Source organism: Scyliorhinus torazame, chromosome 4, assembly GCF_047496885.1.
Source record: "Scyliorhinus torazame isolate Kashiwa2021f chromosome 4, sScyTor2.1, whole genome shotgun sequence".
NCBI lineage: Eukaryota > Metazoa > Chordata > Chondrichthyes > Carcharhiniformes > Scyliorhinidae > Scyliorhinus > Scyliorhinus torazame.
In genome coordinates this window covers 154479336-154496814 of record NC_092710.1, presented here as the reverse complement: position 1 = coordinate 154496814, position 17479 = coordinate 154479336, and the positions used below count along the sequence as shown (strand labels likewise).

Here is a 17479-nt window from a genome sequence, read left to right as displayed (position 1 = left end):
GGAAGGGAAAGAGTGCCCCCACGGCACAGGCCCGCCCGTGGATCGGTGGGCCCCGATCATGGGCCAGGCCACCGTGGGGGCACCCCCCGGGGCCAAATCGCCCCGCGCCCCCCCCAGGACCCCGGAGCCCGCCCACGCCGCCTGGTCCTGCCGGTAAATACCAGCTTTGATGTACGCCGGCGGCACAGGCAATTTCTGGGTGGGACTTCGGCCCATCCGGGCCGGAGAATTGAGCGGGGGGGTCCCGCCAACCGGCGCGGCCCGATTCCCGTCCCCGCCCAATCTCCGGTACCGGAGACTTCGGCGGGAGCGGGGGCGGGATTCACGGCGGCCAACGGCCATTCTCCGACCCGGCGGGGGGGTCGGAGAATGACGCCCCTGTTCTTTCTTTCCCCTCCCAGTATTCTGGTAAACATTTCTCACTGGATAGCATGCACCAAACAGTATACTGGTCATTCAGCTCACTGCTGTATGAGAGATTTTCCTTTGTGCAAATAAAGTTGCCACATTTTTCTCCATAACGAGAATCATTGTGATGAACAACGAGTGAAGCATTCTAAGTTATTTCTACCAAAGAACGTGTTTTCTTTTTGATATTAACAGAGCAACTGTTTTTTTTTACACTTTGTTATGAAGTTGCTCCTGGGATTAGGCTGGTGTAATGCACATTTGCACTGCCTCTGGGCTAACAATATTCTTGCTTATTCAGGTCTGTGTCTCCCTTGGGCTTAATCGCATTAACGTAGCAATAGCTAGTGGAAGCTGCAACTGCCAAACTACCCTTGACAATGTTACTAGTGCAACAGACATTATATTATGTTGTTGAACAGAAAAAAAGAAACACTTTGTTCCATTTAGAACAGTGACATGTAAATTTTCTGAACCGAGTTTTAACTTAAAAAAAATAAAATCATGAAAATAGGACTACATTTTAAATTCTAGATATAGTAAATAGACATAAAAATCCTTCAGACAAAATATAGCACATATCCAACCTCTCGTTCATAAACTTTTATAGAATAAAACAGATTTCAGAGTTCACCTGGTCAAATCCCAGTGTGCATGGTCATGGATCAGTATGAACAGTGTGTAAGGGTTCTTTAATGCTCTTTGCTGAAAGGCTTCAAACTTGCTCTGAGCTTCTGTAGTGAGCTTCATTACATATTGCTCTGCATACTGATTTGCTGTAGATTCTGCTTCCAATCCAAGTTCCACCAAGATCCCTGCAAAAAACAGGCGAAGTCTGGTGTTTACACTTTGCTGATTTGGATGCTGAAAGATATTCTAGGCAAGTATAATTGTCAACGGTTAACCTCTGTGAATATGTTACTGACAATCTTTTGTTTGGGAAGAAAAACAAGTGAAAAGTCAGATGCAACTTGATTGGTGAAAGATCCAGATGATCACAAAGACACAGACCAGAATCTTTCCTCCATACTCATGGCTTGAACTTTCCGCTGCCACTTGAGAGTTATTGGAGTTTTGGATGGAACATTTTCCGTTCTCACTTGCAACGGGTCCCACCATGAATGAGATCGGAGAACCCGCCCATTGAGATTTTCATAGAAACATACATGGAAAAAAGCAGGAGGACGACATTCGGCTCTTCGAGCATGCTCCGCCATTCATTATGATCATGATGAAGGGCAGCACGGTAGCGCAATTGCCTCACAGCTCCAGGGTCCTAGGTTCGATTCCCGGCTGGGTCACTGACTGTGCGGAGTCTGCACGCCCTTCCCCGTGTCTGTGTGGGTTTCCTCTGGGTGCTCCGGTTTCCTCTCAGTCCAAAGATGTGCTGGTTAGGTGGATTGGCCATGCTAAATTGCCCTTGTATCCAAAAAAGGTTAGGTGGGGTTCCTGGGATAGAGTGAAAGTGTGGAGTTAAATAAGGTGCTCTTTCCAAGGGCCGGTACAGACTCGATGGGCTGAATGGCCTCCTTTTGCACTGTAAATTCTATGGTGGATCACCAAGTTCAATATCCCTTTTTTTTATAAATATTTTATTGAAAATTTTTGGTCAACCAACACAGTACATTGTGCATCCTTTACACAATATTATAACAAACAACACAAATAACAATGACCTATTTTATAAACAAAAAATGAATAAATAATAAATAACAAAAATGAAAACTAACCCGAATTAGCAACTGCCTTATCACAAGTAACACTCTACAAAAATATTATTTAACAGTCCAATATATAATTATCTGTCGCAACGACCTATACATATTATACAGTATATATTAACAACCCTGAGAGTCCTTCTGGTTCCTCCTCCCCCCCCCCCCCCCCCCCCCCCACCGCCCGATCCTGGGCTGCTACTGCTGCCTTCTTTTTTCCATTCCATCTATCTTTCTGCGAGGTATTCGACGAACGGTTGCCACCGCCTGGTGAACCCTTGAGCCGACCCCCTTAGAACGAACTTAATCCGCTCTAGCTTTATAAACCCTGCCATGTCATTTATCCAGGTCTCCACCCCCGGGGGCCTGGCTTCTTTCCACATTAACAATATCCTGCGCCGGGCTACTAGGGACGCAAAGGCCAAAACATCGGCCTCTCTCGCCTCCTGCACTCCCGGCTCTTGTGCAATCCCAAATATAGCCAACCCCCAGCTTGGTTCGACCCGGACCCCCACTACTTTTGAAAGCACCTTTGTCACCCCCATCCAAAACCCCAGTAGTGCCGGGCATGACCAAAACATATGGGTATGATTCGCTGGGCTTCTCGAGCACGTCGCACACCTATCCTCCACCCCAAAAAATTTACTGAGCCGTGCTCCAGTCATATGCGCCCTGTGTAATACCTTAAACTGAATCAGGCTTAGGCTGGCACACGAGGACGACGAGTTTACCCTGCTTAGGGCATCTGCCCACAGCCCCTCCTCGATCTCCTCCCCCAGCTCTTCTTCCCATTTCCCTTTTAGTTCATCTACCATAGTCTCCCCTTCGTCCCTCAGTTCCCTATATATATCTGACACCTTACCATCCCCCACCCATGTCTTTGAGATCACTCTGTCCTGCACCTCTTGTGTCGGGAGCTGCGGGAATTCCCTCACCTGTTGCCTCGCAAAAGCCCTCAGTTGCATATACCGGAATGCATTCCCTTGGGGCAACCCATATTTCTCGGTCAGCGCTCCCAGACTCGCGAACTTCCCATCCACAAACAGATCTTTCAGTTGCGTTATTCCTGCTCTTTGCCACATTCCATATCCCCCATCCATTCCCCCCGGGGCAAACCTATGGTTGTTTCTTATCGGGGACCCCCCCAAGGCTCCAGTCTTTCCCCTATGCCGTCTCCACTGTCCCCAAATCTTCAGTGTAGCCACCACCACCGGGCTTGTGGTGTAGTTCCTCGGTGAGAACGGCAATGGGGCTGTCACCATAGCCTGTAGGCTAGTCCCCCTACAGGACGCCCTCTCTAATCTCTTCCACGCCGCTCCCTCCTCCTCTCCCATCCACTTACTCACCATTGAAATATTAGCGGCCCAATAATACTCACTTAGGCTCGGTAGTGCCAGCCCCCCCCTATCCCTGCTACGCTGTAAGAATCCCTTCCTCACTCTCGGGGTCTTCCCGGCCCACACAAAACCCATGATGCTCTTTTCAATCCTTTTAAAAAAAGCCTTCGTGATCACCACCGGGAGGCACTGAAACACAAAGAGGAATCTCGAGAGGACCACCATCTTAACCGCCTGCACCCTCCCTGCCAGTGACAGGGATACCATATCCCATCTCTTAAAATCCTCCTCCATTTGTTCCACCAACCGCGTTAAATTTAACCTATGCAATGTGCCCCAATTCTTGGCTATCTGGATCCCCAGGTAACGAAAGTCCCCTGTTACCTTCCTCAACGGTAGGTCCTCTATTTCTCTACTCTGCTCCCCTGGATGCACCACAAACAACTCACTTTTCCCCCATGTTCAATTTATACCCTGAAAAATCCCCAAACTCCCCAAGTATCCGCATTATTTCTGGCATCCCCTCCGCCGGGTCTGCCACGTATAGTAGCAAATCGTCCGCATACAAAGATACCCGGTGCTCTTCTCCTCCCCTAAGTACTCCCCTCCACTTCTTGGAACCCCTCAACGCTATCGCCCGGGGCTCAATCGCCAGTGCAAACAATAATGGGGACAGAGGGCATCCCTGCCTTGTCCCTCTATGGAGCCGAAAATATGCAGATCCCCGTCCATTCGTGACCACGCTTGCCATGGGGGCCCTATACAACAGCTGCACCCATCTAACATACCCCTCTCCAAAACCAAATCTCCTCAACACCTCCCACAAATAATCCCACTCCACTCTATCAAATGCTTTCTCGGCATCCATCGCCACTACTATCTCCGTTTCCCCCTCTGGTGGGGCCATCATCATTACCCCTAACAGCCTCCGTATATTCGTGTTCAGCTGTCTCCCCTTCACAAACCCAGTTTGGTCCTCGTGGACCACCCCCGGGACACATTCCTCTATTCTCATTGCCATTACCTTGGCCAGGTTCTTGGCATCTACATTTCGGAGGGAAATAGGTCTATAGGACCCGCATTGTAGCGGGTCCTTTTCCTTCTTTAAGAGAAGTGATATCGTTGCTTCAGACATAGTCGGGGGCAGTTGTCCCCTTTCCTTTGCCTCATTAAAGGTCCTCGTCAATACCGGGGCGAGCAAGTCCACATATTTTCTATAGAATTCGACTGGGAATCCATCCGGTCCCGGGGCCTTTCCTGCCTGCATGCTCCTAATTCCTTTCACCACTTCTTCTACCTCGATCTGTGCTCCCAGTCCCACCCTTTCCTGCCCTTCCCCCTTGGGAAATTCCAGCCGATCCAAGAAGCCCATCATTCTCTCCCTCTCATCCGGGGGTTGAGCTTCATATAATTTTTTATAAAATGTCTTGAACACTCCATTCACTCTCTCCGCTCCCCGCTCCATCTCTCCTTCCTCATCCCTCACTCCCCCTATTTCCCTCGCTGCTCCCCTTTTCCTCAATTGGTGTGCCAGCAACCTGCTCGCCTTCTCCCCATATTCGTACTGTACACCCTGTGCCTTCCTCCATTGTGCCTCTGCAGTGCCCGTAGTCAGCAAGTCAAATTCTACATGTAGCCTTTGCCTTTCCCTGTACAGTCCCTCCTCCGGTGCTTCCGCATATTGTCTGTCCACCCTCAAAAGTTCTTGCAGCAACCGCTCCCGTTCCTTACTCTCCTGCTTCCCTTTATGTGCCCTTATTGATATCAGCTCCCCTCTAACCACCGCCTTCAACGCCTCCCAGACCACTCCCACCTGGACCTCCCCATTATCATTGAGTTCCAAGTACTTTTCAATGCACCCCCTCACCCTTAGACACACCCCCTCATCTGCCATTAGTCCCATGTCCATTCTACAGGGTGGGCGCCCTCCTGTTTCCTCCCCTATCTCCAAGTCTACCCAGTGTGGAGCGTGATCCGAAATGGCTATAGCCGTATACTCCGTTCCCCTCACCTTCGGGATCAACGCCATTCCCAGCACAAAAAAGTCTATTCGCGAGTAGAGTTTATGGACATAGGAGAAAAACGAGAACTCCTTACTCCTAGGTCTGCTAAATCTCCACGGGTCTACACCTCCCATCTGCTCCATAAAATCTTTAAGTACCTTGGCTGCTGCTGGCCTCCTTCCAGTCCTGGACTTCGACCTATCCAGCCCTGGTTCCAACACCGTATTAAAATCTCCCCCCATTATCAGCTTTCCCATCTCTAGGTCCGGAATGCGTCCTAGCATCCGCCTCATAAAATTGGCATCATCCCAGTTCGGGGCATATACGTTTACCAAAACCACCGTCTCCCCCTGTAGTTTGCCACTCACCATCACGTATCTGCCCCCGTTATCCGCCACTATAGTCTTTGCCTCGAACATTACCCGCTTCCCCACTAATATAGCCACCCCCCTGTTTTTCGCATCTAGCCCCGAATGGAACACCTGCCCCACCCATCCTTTGCGTAGCCTAACCTGGTCTATCAGTTTCAGGTGCGTTTCCTGTAACATAACCACATCTGCCTTAAGTTTCTTAAGGTGTGCGAGTACCCGTGCCCTCTTTATCGGCCCGTTCAGCCCTCTCACGTTCCACGTGATCAGCCGGGTTGGGGGGCTTCCTACCCCCCCCCCTTGTCGATTAGCCATCACCTTTTTCCAGCTCCTCACCCGGTTCCCACGCAGCTGTATCTCCCCCAGGCGGTGTCCCCCCGCCCATCCCCTCCCATACCAGCTCCCCCCTCTCCCCAGCAGCAGCAACCCAGTAATTCCCCCCTCCCCCGCCCCCCCCCCCCGCTAGATCCCCCGCTAGCGTAATTACTCCCCCCATGTTGCTCCCAGAAGTCAGCAAACTCTGGCCGACCTCGGCTTCCCCCCGTGACCTCGGCTCGCACCGTGCGACGCCCCCTCCTTCCTGCTTCTCTATTCCCGCCATAATTATCAGAGCGCGGGAACCAAGCCCGCGCTTCTCCCTTGGCCCCGCCCCAAATGGCCAACGCCCCATCTCCTCCACCTCCCCTCCTCCCCCCATCACCACCTGTGGAAAAGAGAAAAGTTACCACATCGCAGGATTAGTACATAAAACTCCTCTTTCCCCCCTTTTTAACCCCCCTCTTTGCCCCCCACCACTTTGTTCAAACGTTCTTTTTAATAACCCGCTCATTCCAGTTTTTCTTCCACAATAAAAGTCCACGCTTCATCCGCCGTCTCAAAGTAGTGGTGCCTCCCTCGATATGTGACCCACAGTCTTGCCGGTTGCAGCATTCCAAATTTTATCTTCTTTTTATGAAGCACCGCCTTGGCCCGATTAAAGCTCGCCCTCCTTCTCGCCACCTCCGCACTCCAGTCTTGATAAACGCGGATCACCGCGTTCTCCCATTTACTGCTCCGAGTTTTCTTTGCCCATCTAAGGACCATTTCTCTATCTTTAAAACGGAGGAATCTCACCACTATGGCTCTGGGAATTTCTCCTGCTCTCAGCCCTCGCGCCATCACTCGGTATGCTCCCTCCACCTCCAACGGACCCGCCGGGGCCTCCGCTCCCATTAACGAGTGCAGCATCGTGCTCACATATGCCCCGACGTCCGCTCCCTCCACACCTTCAGGAAGACCAAGAATCCTCAGGTTGTTCCTCCTTGCGTTGTTCTCCAGTGCCTCCAACCTTTCCACACATCGTTTCTGATGTGCCTCATGCGTCTCCGTCTTCACCACCAGGCCCTGTATGTCGTCCTCATTCTCGGCTGCCTTTGCCTTCACGACCCGAAGCTCCCGCTCCTGGGTCTTTTGTTCCTCCTTTAGCCCTTCGATCGCCTGTAGTATCGGGGCCAACAGCTCTTTCTTCATTTCCTTTTTGAGCTCTTCCACACAGCATTTCAAGAACTCTTGTTGTTCAGGGCCCCATGTTAAACTGCCACCTTCCGACGCCATCTTGGTTTTTGCTTGCCTTCCTTGCCGCTGTTCTAAAGGATCCACTGCAATCCGGCCACTTTCTCCTCCTTTTTTCATCCGTATCCAGGGGGGATTCCCTTCTGGTTTACCGCAGTGTTTTTAGCCGTCAAAATTGCCGTTGGGGCTCTTAACAAGAGCCCAAAAGTCCGTTTCACCGGGAGCTGCCGAAACGTGCGACTCAGCTGGTCATCGCCGTACCTGGAAGTTTTTCCAAGTTCAATATCCTGATCACGCCTTCTCCCCATATCCCTTGAACCCCAAGAGCTATATCTAACTTCTTCTTGAAGAAGTCAACTACTTTCTGTGGGAGTGAATTCCAGAGATTCACCACTCTCTGGGTGAAGAAATTACCCCTCACATTAGTCCCAAAATGTTTACCTCTTATCCTCAAACTATGAGAATCTCTATGACTTGCAGCTGACTTTTCTTCAGTGTTCACAAAGGAGAGGGGCCATGTTGTTGAGGAGGATAGTGCGATACAGGCTGGTAGGCTGGAGGAGGTAGATATTCGGAAGGAAGATGTGTTAGAAATTTTGAGAAACCTGAGGATAGATAAGTCCCCTGGGCCTGACGGGATATATCCTAGGTTCTTTGGGAGGCGAGGGATGAGATTGGAGAGCCTTTGGCTTTGATCTTTATGTCCTCTCTGTCTACAGGAATAGTGCCAGAAGACTGGAGAGAGGCAAATGTTGTCCCCTTGTTCAAGAAAGGGAATAGGTATAACCCTGGGAATTATAGGCCGGTTGGTCTCACTTCGGTCATAGGTAAATTATTGGAAAGGGTCCTGAGGGATAGGATTTATGATCATTTGAAAAGACACAGCTTAATCCAGGATAGTCAGCACGGATTTGTAAGGGGTAAGTCTTGCCTCACAAGTTTGATTGTATTCTTTGAGGAGGTAACTAAGTACATAGATGAAGGTAGAGCAGTTGATGTCGTATACATGGATTTTAGTAAGGCGTTTGATAAGGTACCCCATGGTCGGCTCATGCAGAAAGTAAGGAGGCGTGGCATAGAGGGAAATTTGGCCGATTGGATCAGTAACTGGCTATCACATAGAAGACAGAGGGTGGTGGAAGATGGTAAATTTTCATCCTGGAGCCCAGTCACCAGCGCTGTAGCACAGGGATCAGTGCTGGGTCCTCTGCTGTTTGTGATTTTTATCAATGACTTGGATGATGGAGTTGAAGGTTGGGTTAGTAAATTTGCTGATGACACCAAGATTGGTGGAGTAGTGGATAATGTGGAGGGCTGTTGTCGGCTGCAAAGAGACATTGATAGGATGCAGAGCTGGGCTGAAAAGTGGCAGATGGAGTTTAATCCTGATAAGTGAGAGGTGATTCATTTTGGGAGGACAAATTTGAATGCGGATTACAGGGTTAACGGCAGTGTTCTGAAGAATGTGGAGGAGCAGAGAGATCTCGGAGATCATGTCCATAGATCTCTGAAAGTTGCCACCCAAGTGGATAGAGCCGTGAAGAAAGCCTATAGTGTGTTAGCATTTATTAACACGGGGATTGAGTTTAAGAGCCGTGAGGTTATGCTGCAACTGTACAAGACCTTGGTTAGACCACATTTGGAGTATTGTGTGCAGTTCTGGTCACCTCATTATAGGAAGGATGTGGAAGCATTGGAAAGGGTGCAAAGGAGATTTACCAGGATGCTGCCTGGATTGGAGGGTAGGTCTTATGAGGAACGGTTGAGGGAGCTAGGGCTTTTCTCATTGGAGCGAAGGAGGATGAGAGGTGACTTAATGGACGTGTATAAGATGATGAGAGGGATAGATAGAGTGGACGTTTCAGTGACTTTTGCCTCGGGTGCATGTAGCTGTTACAAGGGGGCATAACTATAAGGTTCATGGTGGAAAATATAGGAGGGATGTCAGAGGTAGGTTCTTTATTCAGAGAGTGGTTGAGGCGTGGAACGCACTCCCAGCTATAATAGTGGAGTCGGACACTTTAGGAGCTTTCAAGCGGTTATTGGATAGGCATATGGAGTGCACTAGAATGATTGGGAGTAGGTTGATTTGAACTTAGTTTCAGACTAGTTCAGCACAACATCGTGGGCTGAAGGGCCTGTACTGTGCTGTACAGTTCTATGTTCTATGTTCTTACCTAAATACTCACATGTGCTTTTAGAATTAAGCTATGTGCCAAGACGCAAGTGTTTATTAAAAAGTAACCATAAGAAACAGATGTAAGCATGTTTGGTGGCACATGTTGTACACATAATAGCAGCTTCAAGTAGAAGTTATGAACAATGTGTAGTTCTGCTGAAAAACAGGGATCTTTTTGATTATACTTTCGAAAGGCAAGTTTTTTTTAAACCTTAAATCAAGAGATGTTTATCCTTGACATCTGAATTTTGATGAGATACGTTCAGGAAAGCTGCTGATCGCGCACTCTTCCAAAGGGACCTATACCTAGGGCTGAATTAAATTTTTTATAAAAGGGCAGATTTGGATTGGGTATGTTGTTAAAAGACCGCTGAAGGGGGACAGTTGCAAATTTGAATGCGACAATGAGGTAGAACGCCACCATGACCTTTTCTACAAGTCTTCTGACTGCCCCACCCCACCACCAGGCCTCAATTCCTCACCACTACCAGCCCTGATTCCTCCCCGCTCATTAGGCCTTGAATCCCCAACACAAGGATTCCGACCGTCACCTCATTCAACCCTCGACCAAGGCCCCCAGGACTGACCATTCCCTCATCCCCAATTGACTACCCCCTCTCAGTGTGGACTTAACTACTGCTGTGGCCACCAGTGACTGATACCACTTCCAACTGGAGGTTGTCAATTAGGGCCTCCAGCGTGAAGAACCCATCAACAGTGACATATTGTGGAGTTAAAACTCCAGGTCTGGGGATTGCAGATTCCCTGACTTTCAGATCACTCCTTGCAATCAGCTCTGTAAACGTTGTGCCCCATTGTATAATTCTCCACACAAGTCACTGATGTGCATCATTAATATTCTGTTTTGTTTGTCAACTCTTGAAGTACAAAAATTATTTTTAAATGCAAAGGAACTTAATACCTTTAAGAGATTAATTTCAAAAGGTCAATTCACGCAAGGAAAGTGTCTCGTCTTCATTCAACTTTAAACACTGACTGAATATATGGTTGCTTGATTAGCCCTGGTCAAATAAAACGTCCAACTATTAAGCTCCTTGCCAGTGATTTTGAAGATCGTGAAATATCTGCCTCAACAACGAATTAAGATTTATTTGAGCACACAATTCCTCTCAGCAACTTTGTTACAATTATAAACTGAACCACTTCCAAAGCTAAAACATAAAGAAATGGTGGCTTGAAATTGTAATACTTACCGGACTGCCTGACACGCAGCACAGTCTGCTGGTAGGCCACTTCTGATGGCGGAATCAAAATAAGGAAGTCAACTTTCTCAAACGAGCCCAAATCCAGATTCTGCGTGCTAGAATCAGCAATAGCACAGACGTGGGACAGTAACTTTCGAGCCACTGCGAGCTGAACAGGGTGTATCTGACATGATTCTTTGTTTGAAACTGGAAAATAGACATTCAAAGGACAAAAATTCAACAAGGTTTGTTCTTTGTTATCACCATTTTGTCAAATGTATTAATCAGACTGAAGAAACAGACAGCAGGTTGCATGGATTTGACATTATTCCCTTACCAAAGCATACAGTCTACCACCACAGAACTGTAATCTATTCAATAACTTCAAGAAAAAAAATGAATACTGAACGAATAGTCACGTCGCATTGATTTTGTTAGTGCTTGATCACATACTAAAATCCTCGACTCTCATTCCCCCACTAACTGCCTCTCCAATACTGAAGGATTCTGGCTCTGGGATTGCAAATGGGAGCCAATCCCATGTGAAGGGAGGCAGCTGGACCCCAGGACAGTAAGATGCTGGTAGTCCAGTTGAGAACGACAACTTGCTTCCCTGAATTGCTGGCCAAGCAGAGGGCTGGCAGGCCTGGAGCACCATCACTCGCAGTTGAGGCTGCAAGATAAAGGAGAAGGTGAGGACCCGAGGACCAGGTAAATTTATTTCAGGAAGATGGGCGTCAGCAAGAGTCAGCGGAGGGTCCATCAATAGACTGTCCCCATCCCTCTCACTCAGATAATGTGTCCAAGGATCCAGCTATACATGTTTTTGACAGAAATCTTCGGATCCTCGCTGTCTTCAGGTGATGTCCCGGAGGACTGGAGAATAGCCAATGTTGTTCCTTTGTTTAAGAAGGGTAGCAAGGATAATCCAGGGAACTACAGGCCAGTGAGCCTTACGTCAGTGGTAGGGAAATTACTGGAGAGAATTCTTCGAGACAGGATCTACTCCCATTTGGAAGCAAGTGGTCATATTTTTGTGAAGGGGAGGTCGTGTCTCACTAACTTGACAGAGTTTTTCGAGGAATTCACAAAGATGATTGATGCAGGTCGGGCAGTGGATGGTGTCTATATGGACTTCAGTAAGGCCTTTGACAAGGTCCCTCATGGCAGACTGGTACAAAAGGTGATGTCACACGGAATCAGAGATGAGCTGGCAAAATGGATACAGAACTGGCTAGGTCATAGAAGGCAGAGAGTAGAAATGGAAGGATGCTTTTCTAATTGTGTGATTAGTGGTGTTCCGAAGGGATCAGTCCTGGGACCTTTGCTGTTCGTAGTATATATCAGTGATTTGGAGGAAAATGTAACTGGTCTGATTAGTAAGTTTGCGGGCGACACAAAGATTGGTGGAATTGCGGATAGCGATGAGGACTGTCAGAGGATACAGCAGGATTTAGATCGTTTGGAGACTTGGGCGGAGAGATGGCAGATGGAGTTTAATCCGGACAAATGTGAGGTAATGCATTTTGGAAGGTCTAATACAGGAAGGGAATATACAGTGAATGGTGGAACCCTCAAGAGTATTGGCAGTCAGAGACATCTTGGTGTACAGGTCCACAGATCACTGAAAGGGGCAACACAGGTGGAGAAGGTAGTCAAGAAGGCATACGGCATGCTTGCCTTCATTGGCCGGGGTATTGAGTATAAAAATTGACAAGACATGTTGCAGCTGTATAGAACCTTAGTTAGGCCACACTTGGAGTATAGTGTTCAATTCTGGTCGGCACACTACCAGAAGGATGTGGAGGCTTTAGAGAGGGTGCAGAAGAGATTTACCAGGATGTTGCCTGGTATGGAGGGCATTAGCCAAGAGGAGAGGTTGAATAAACTTGGTTTGTTCTCACTGGAACGAAGGAGGTAGAGGTCTACATAATTATGAGGGGCAAAGACAGAGTGGCTAGTCAGAGACTTTTTCCCAGGGTAGAGGGGTCAATTACTAGGGGGCATAGGTTTAAGGTGCGAGGGGCAAGGTTTAAAGGAGATATACGAGGTAAGTGTTTTTACACAGTACTGTACTTTTCTTTGTTCTTTGTTTACTATTGAGCAATTCAACCATTTAACAATGCAGTAAAACATTGTTGTTGGATAGTAACTAATTATCCTAAAAGTTTCTTATCACATGCAAACTAGAAAGGAAGTCTTGCTGCTTACCTGAACAAATAGTGGGTCTCTGAAGTGTGGTGTCATCACATTTATTTAATGAAGCAGTCACAGAAGAGCCTTGTCCATTCTTTGCCAGACCACACTTTTCTAAGAGTGCATCGATATCTCCTTCTAATTAAAATAAGAACAAAGTTTTTTTTCATTCATGGGGACATGGATGTTGCTGTTTTGGTCAGTATTTACTGCCCATCCCATTGCCCTTCAGTAGGTGGTAGTGGGCTACCTTCTTGAACTGCTGCTATAGTCCATGTGATGTAGGTACACCCATAATGTTCCACTGATGGTGAAGGAACGGCATACATTTCCAAGTCAAGGTGGTGAGTGACTTTCAGGGGAACTCCAGGTGGTGGCGTTCCCTTGCCCTTGTCCTTCTAGACGATAGCTGCTTGAGTTTGGAACGTGCTGTTTGAGGAGGCGTACTGAGTTCCTGCAGTGCATCTTGTTGATGGTACACATGTCTGCCTGTGGCAGAGGGAGTGAATGTTTGTGGATGGGATGTTAATTAAGTGGGCTGCTTTGTTCTGGATAGTGTCAAGCTTCTAGAGTGTTGTTGGAGTTGCACTCACCCAGGCAAGTGGGGAGTATTCCATTACACTCCTGACTTGTGCCTACAGATGCTGGACAGGATTTGGGGAGTCAGGAACAGTCACTTGCTGCAAGATTCCGAGCCTTTTACCGGCACTTTTGGCGCAGTATATATGTGGTTGGATCAGCTCAGTTGTGGTCAATGGTAACCCCCAGGATGTCGATACTGTGGATTCAGCGATGAAAACACCATTGAATATCATGGGATGATGGTTAGATTCTCTCCTGCTGTATATGGTCATTGTCTGGCACCTGCGTGACACAAATGTTACTTGCCACTTGTCAGCCTAAGCCTGGATATTGTCCAGGTCTTACTGCATTTGGACATGGCGTGTTTCAGTATCTGGGAGTGGCAAATGGTGCTGAACATTGGACAAACATCAGGGGGCACCCCCAATTCTGACCTTATGATGGAAGGGAGATTAAGCAGCTGGAGATGGTTGAGATTAGGACACAAGCCTGAGGAACATCTGCTGCAATGTCCATGAACTGAGATGATTGACCTCCAACAAACACAACCACCTTCCTTACTGCTAGGTATGATTCCAAACAATGGTGTCCCTTTGATTCCCATTGACTCCAGATTAGCTAGGGATTCTTGATACCACACTCAGTTAAATGCTGCCTTGATGTCAAGGGCAGTCAGTCTCACCTCACATCTGGAGGGCAGCTCTTTTGTCCATGTTTTAACCAAGGCTGTAATGAGATCGGAGCAGAGTGGCCCTGGTGGGACCCAAACTGAGCCTCAGTGAGCTGGTTGTTGCTAAGCAAGTGCTGCTCGATAGTACTGTTGACCTCTTCCATCACTTTATTGATGATGCACAGTAGACTGATTAGAGCTGTAACTGGCTGGGTTGAATTTGTCCTGCTTTTTGTGCACAGAACATACCTGCACAAGTTTCCACATTGCCCGGTAGATGCCAGTGTTGTGGCTGTACTGGAACAGTGTAGCCTGGGATGTGGCCAGTTCTGGAACACAAATCTTCAGTACTATAGCCAGAATATTATCAAGGGCCATAGACTTTGCAGTATCAAGTGCCTTCAATTGTTTCTTGATATCACATGGAGTGAATCAAATTGGCTGAAGGCTGACATCTGTGATGCTCGGGACCTCTGGAGGAGACCAAGATGATTTATCCACTCAGCACTTCTAGCTGAAGTTTATGGCAAATGTCTGGGGCTGGATTCTCCGATTCTGCAGCTAGGTACCGACGCCGGTGTGGGAACTGTGGTGTTTTACGACTCCAAAATCGGTGCTGAACCCTCACCGATTCCGGGACCAGTGAGGGGCCAGCAATGGCTGGGTAAAACTCTCGGCTCCCATGCCAAAAACGGGCAGAAAATGGCCGGATCTGTGGCCGTGCATGTGCACGGCAGCGACCTGCAGCGGGCGCACCGTACAACATGGCATGGCCGTGCACGGACCTGACCTGCCAAATACTGCCCCACAGGTCAACCCCTGGCCATCACCCACCAATCTCCCTCCCCCCCCAACCACCCCCCCCCCCCCCCCCGCCCCGCCCATCAGCATGGCTCGCGGCCGACTGTGGCGGTGCAGGACACAGTCCGCGGCTGCCACTCCAGGGGCGTCATTCTCCGCCGGCGGGAGTCTCCGTTTTGCCGGCGCCCGGGGGTTTCCCGACGGCGTGGGGCTGCCCCACAATGGGAAACCCCATTGACTGGCCGGTGTTACGGAGACTCCCGCCGGCCGGTCGGGGCAGAAATGTGGCGGGGCGGGTAGGAGAATTTCGCCCCAGGTTCCCGACCACCAAGACCACACATCAGCTCGGGCTTTCAGGTGAAGGGCCAACGCCAATTGCGTGCGATGATGCCATTTTAGAAGGGGGCGGAGACTAGATTCCGGTGTCAAACCAGCACCGCCCCCGATTTGGGCATCAGAAGGGATTCTCCGCCCGATCGCCGATTATGATACTGGGCAACGGAGAATCCCGCCCCGTATCTTTTGCACTGGTGTGCTGGGCTCACTCATCATTGAGGATGGGGATGGGGATATGTGTAGAGTTGTTTCATTGTCCACCAACATTTATGACTGTTTGTGGCAGGGCCGCAGAGATTCTGATTTGTCGGTTGTGGAATCGCTTGTGCAATTTTGTCAGCAATCGTGTGCTGTAATTTCACCAGGTTGACACCTTATTTTAAGGTTCTCCTGCTTCCTGCACCGCCCTCCCCTGCTCCTGGCATACCCTCCTGCACTCTTCATGGAACCAGGGTTGATCCTCTGGTTTGGTGGTAACGGTAGAGTGGGGGATATGCGGGGCCATGAAGTTAGAGATTGTGGTCGAGTATAATTTGGCTGCTGTTAATGGCCCACAGCGTCTCATGGCTACTCAGTTTTGAGTTGCTAGATCTGTTCAAAATCTATCACATTTAGTACAGTGATGATGCCACACAACATGCTGGAGGGCATCCTCGATGTGATGGCAGGACTTCATTTCCACAAGGAATGTGCGGTGGTCAATCCTAGCAATACTGTTTATGGACCGATGCATTTGCGGCAGGCAGGTTAGTGAGGATGAGGTTAACTATAGTTTTCCTTGTTGTTGGTTCGCCCAACACCTGTCGCATCACGGCGCCGAAGTCCCAGGTTCGATCCCGGCCCTGGGTCACTGTCCGTGTGGAGTTTGCACATTCTCCCCGTGTATGTGTAGATTTCGCCCCCACAACCCAAAGATGTGCAGGGTAGGTGGATTGGCCACGCTATATTGTCCCTTAATTGGAAAAAATGAATTGGGTACACTAAATGTATATTTAAAAATCACCTGTCGCAGACGCAGTCTAGCATCTATGTCAATTAGGACTCAGCCAGCCTGGTCTGTAATGGTGCTATTGGTGATGGGCATTGAAGTCTCCCACGCAGAATATATTCTGCACCCTTGACACCCTCAGCGCACATGGAGGAGTGCTGATTCATTAGCTAAAGGGTGGGGGGAGGCATACACGGTAAGCAGCAGGAGATTTTCTTGTCCATGTATGACCTGATGCTGTGAGACCAGAGTTGATAAATAAGTTACATATATTCATTACCAAGTCATTTTAACCTGTTTCTTTCAACCCAATTTCTCCAACTAGTAATCAGTCTTGAATACTGGTAAGAGTATTACTTCATCTATGGCGTGCAGCCAAAACCAAGAAAATGCATTATGGCTGGTTCAGTTTCCGGGCATTCTTTCTTAACTTGGGAAACAGACAGACATTTCAATGGGCATAGATCGAAATCCAGGATGGTATGTTGCCTTCCTGGGGCCAGGGCTAAAGATGAAGGAGTTAGAGATTTTGATGAAACAAAAAAAGGTGTATGATGCATATCAGGTTAATTCTGCAAGTGAGAAGCAGGTCAAACACAGTAAATTGAGAGGGGGAGTGAACAGGAAAATAAGACTGGCAAAGAGAGCATGAGAATAGAAGGGCAGTCAGCACTGCTGCCTATGGTGTTGAGGACCCAGGTTCGATCCCGGCCACAGGTCACTGTCAGTGTGGTGTTTGCATATTCTCCCCTTGTCTGAACGGGTCTCACCCCCACAACCCGAAGATTTGCAGGGTAAGTGGATTGACCACACTAAATTGCCCCTAATTGGAAAAAAATAATTGGGTACTCAAATTTATTAGAAAGAGAATAGAAGGGCAGTCAACATAAAAGGGAACTCAAAAATCGACGAACAGCATGTAAATAATAAGGATGTAGTAAGAAGTGGAATGAGTCCTATTCGAGGCAAAACGGATGATGGATGCTTATAGGTGCAGGAAAAGGCGAGAATACTTTTGAGTATTTTGTATCCTTGTTTACTAAGGATGGGTAATCTTACAGAACATCAGTGGAATTAGAAAAAGTAGGAGTGGATAGGGTGAAAATTGAGAGGGAGGAGATGCTGGAATAGCTGCCTATA

At 48.4% G+C, this 17479-nt stretch overlaps 1 protein-coding gene across 7 annotated transcripts in view; it reads right to left on the bottom strand.

Moving 5' to 3' along the window:
* The window catches only part of greb1 (growth regulating estrogen receptor binding 1), a 563483-nt gene that overhangs the window by 204895 nt on the left and 341109 nt on the right, over positions 1–17479 (bottom strand). For all 7 annotated transcript variants that reach the window (XM_072498796.1, XM_072498792.1, XM_072498791.1 and 4 more), the window contains 3 exons: positions 12978–13100; positions 10776–10973; positions 1043–1223 (listed from right to left, as the gene is read on the bottom strand). In XM_072498796.1, the coding sequence (XP_072354897.1) occupies positions 1043–1223; positions 10776–10973; positions 12978–13100 (502 nt within the window). The remainder of the gene's footprint in view (positions 1–1042; positions 1224–10775; positions 10974–12977; positions 13101–17479) is intronic.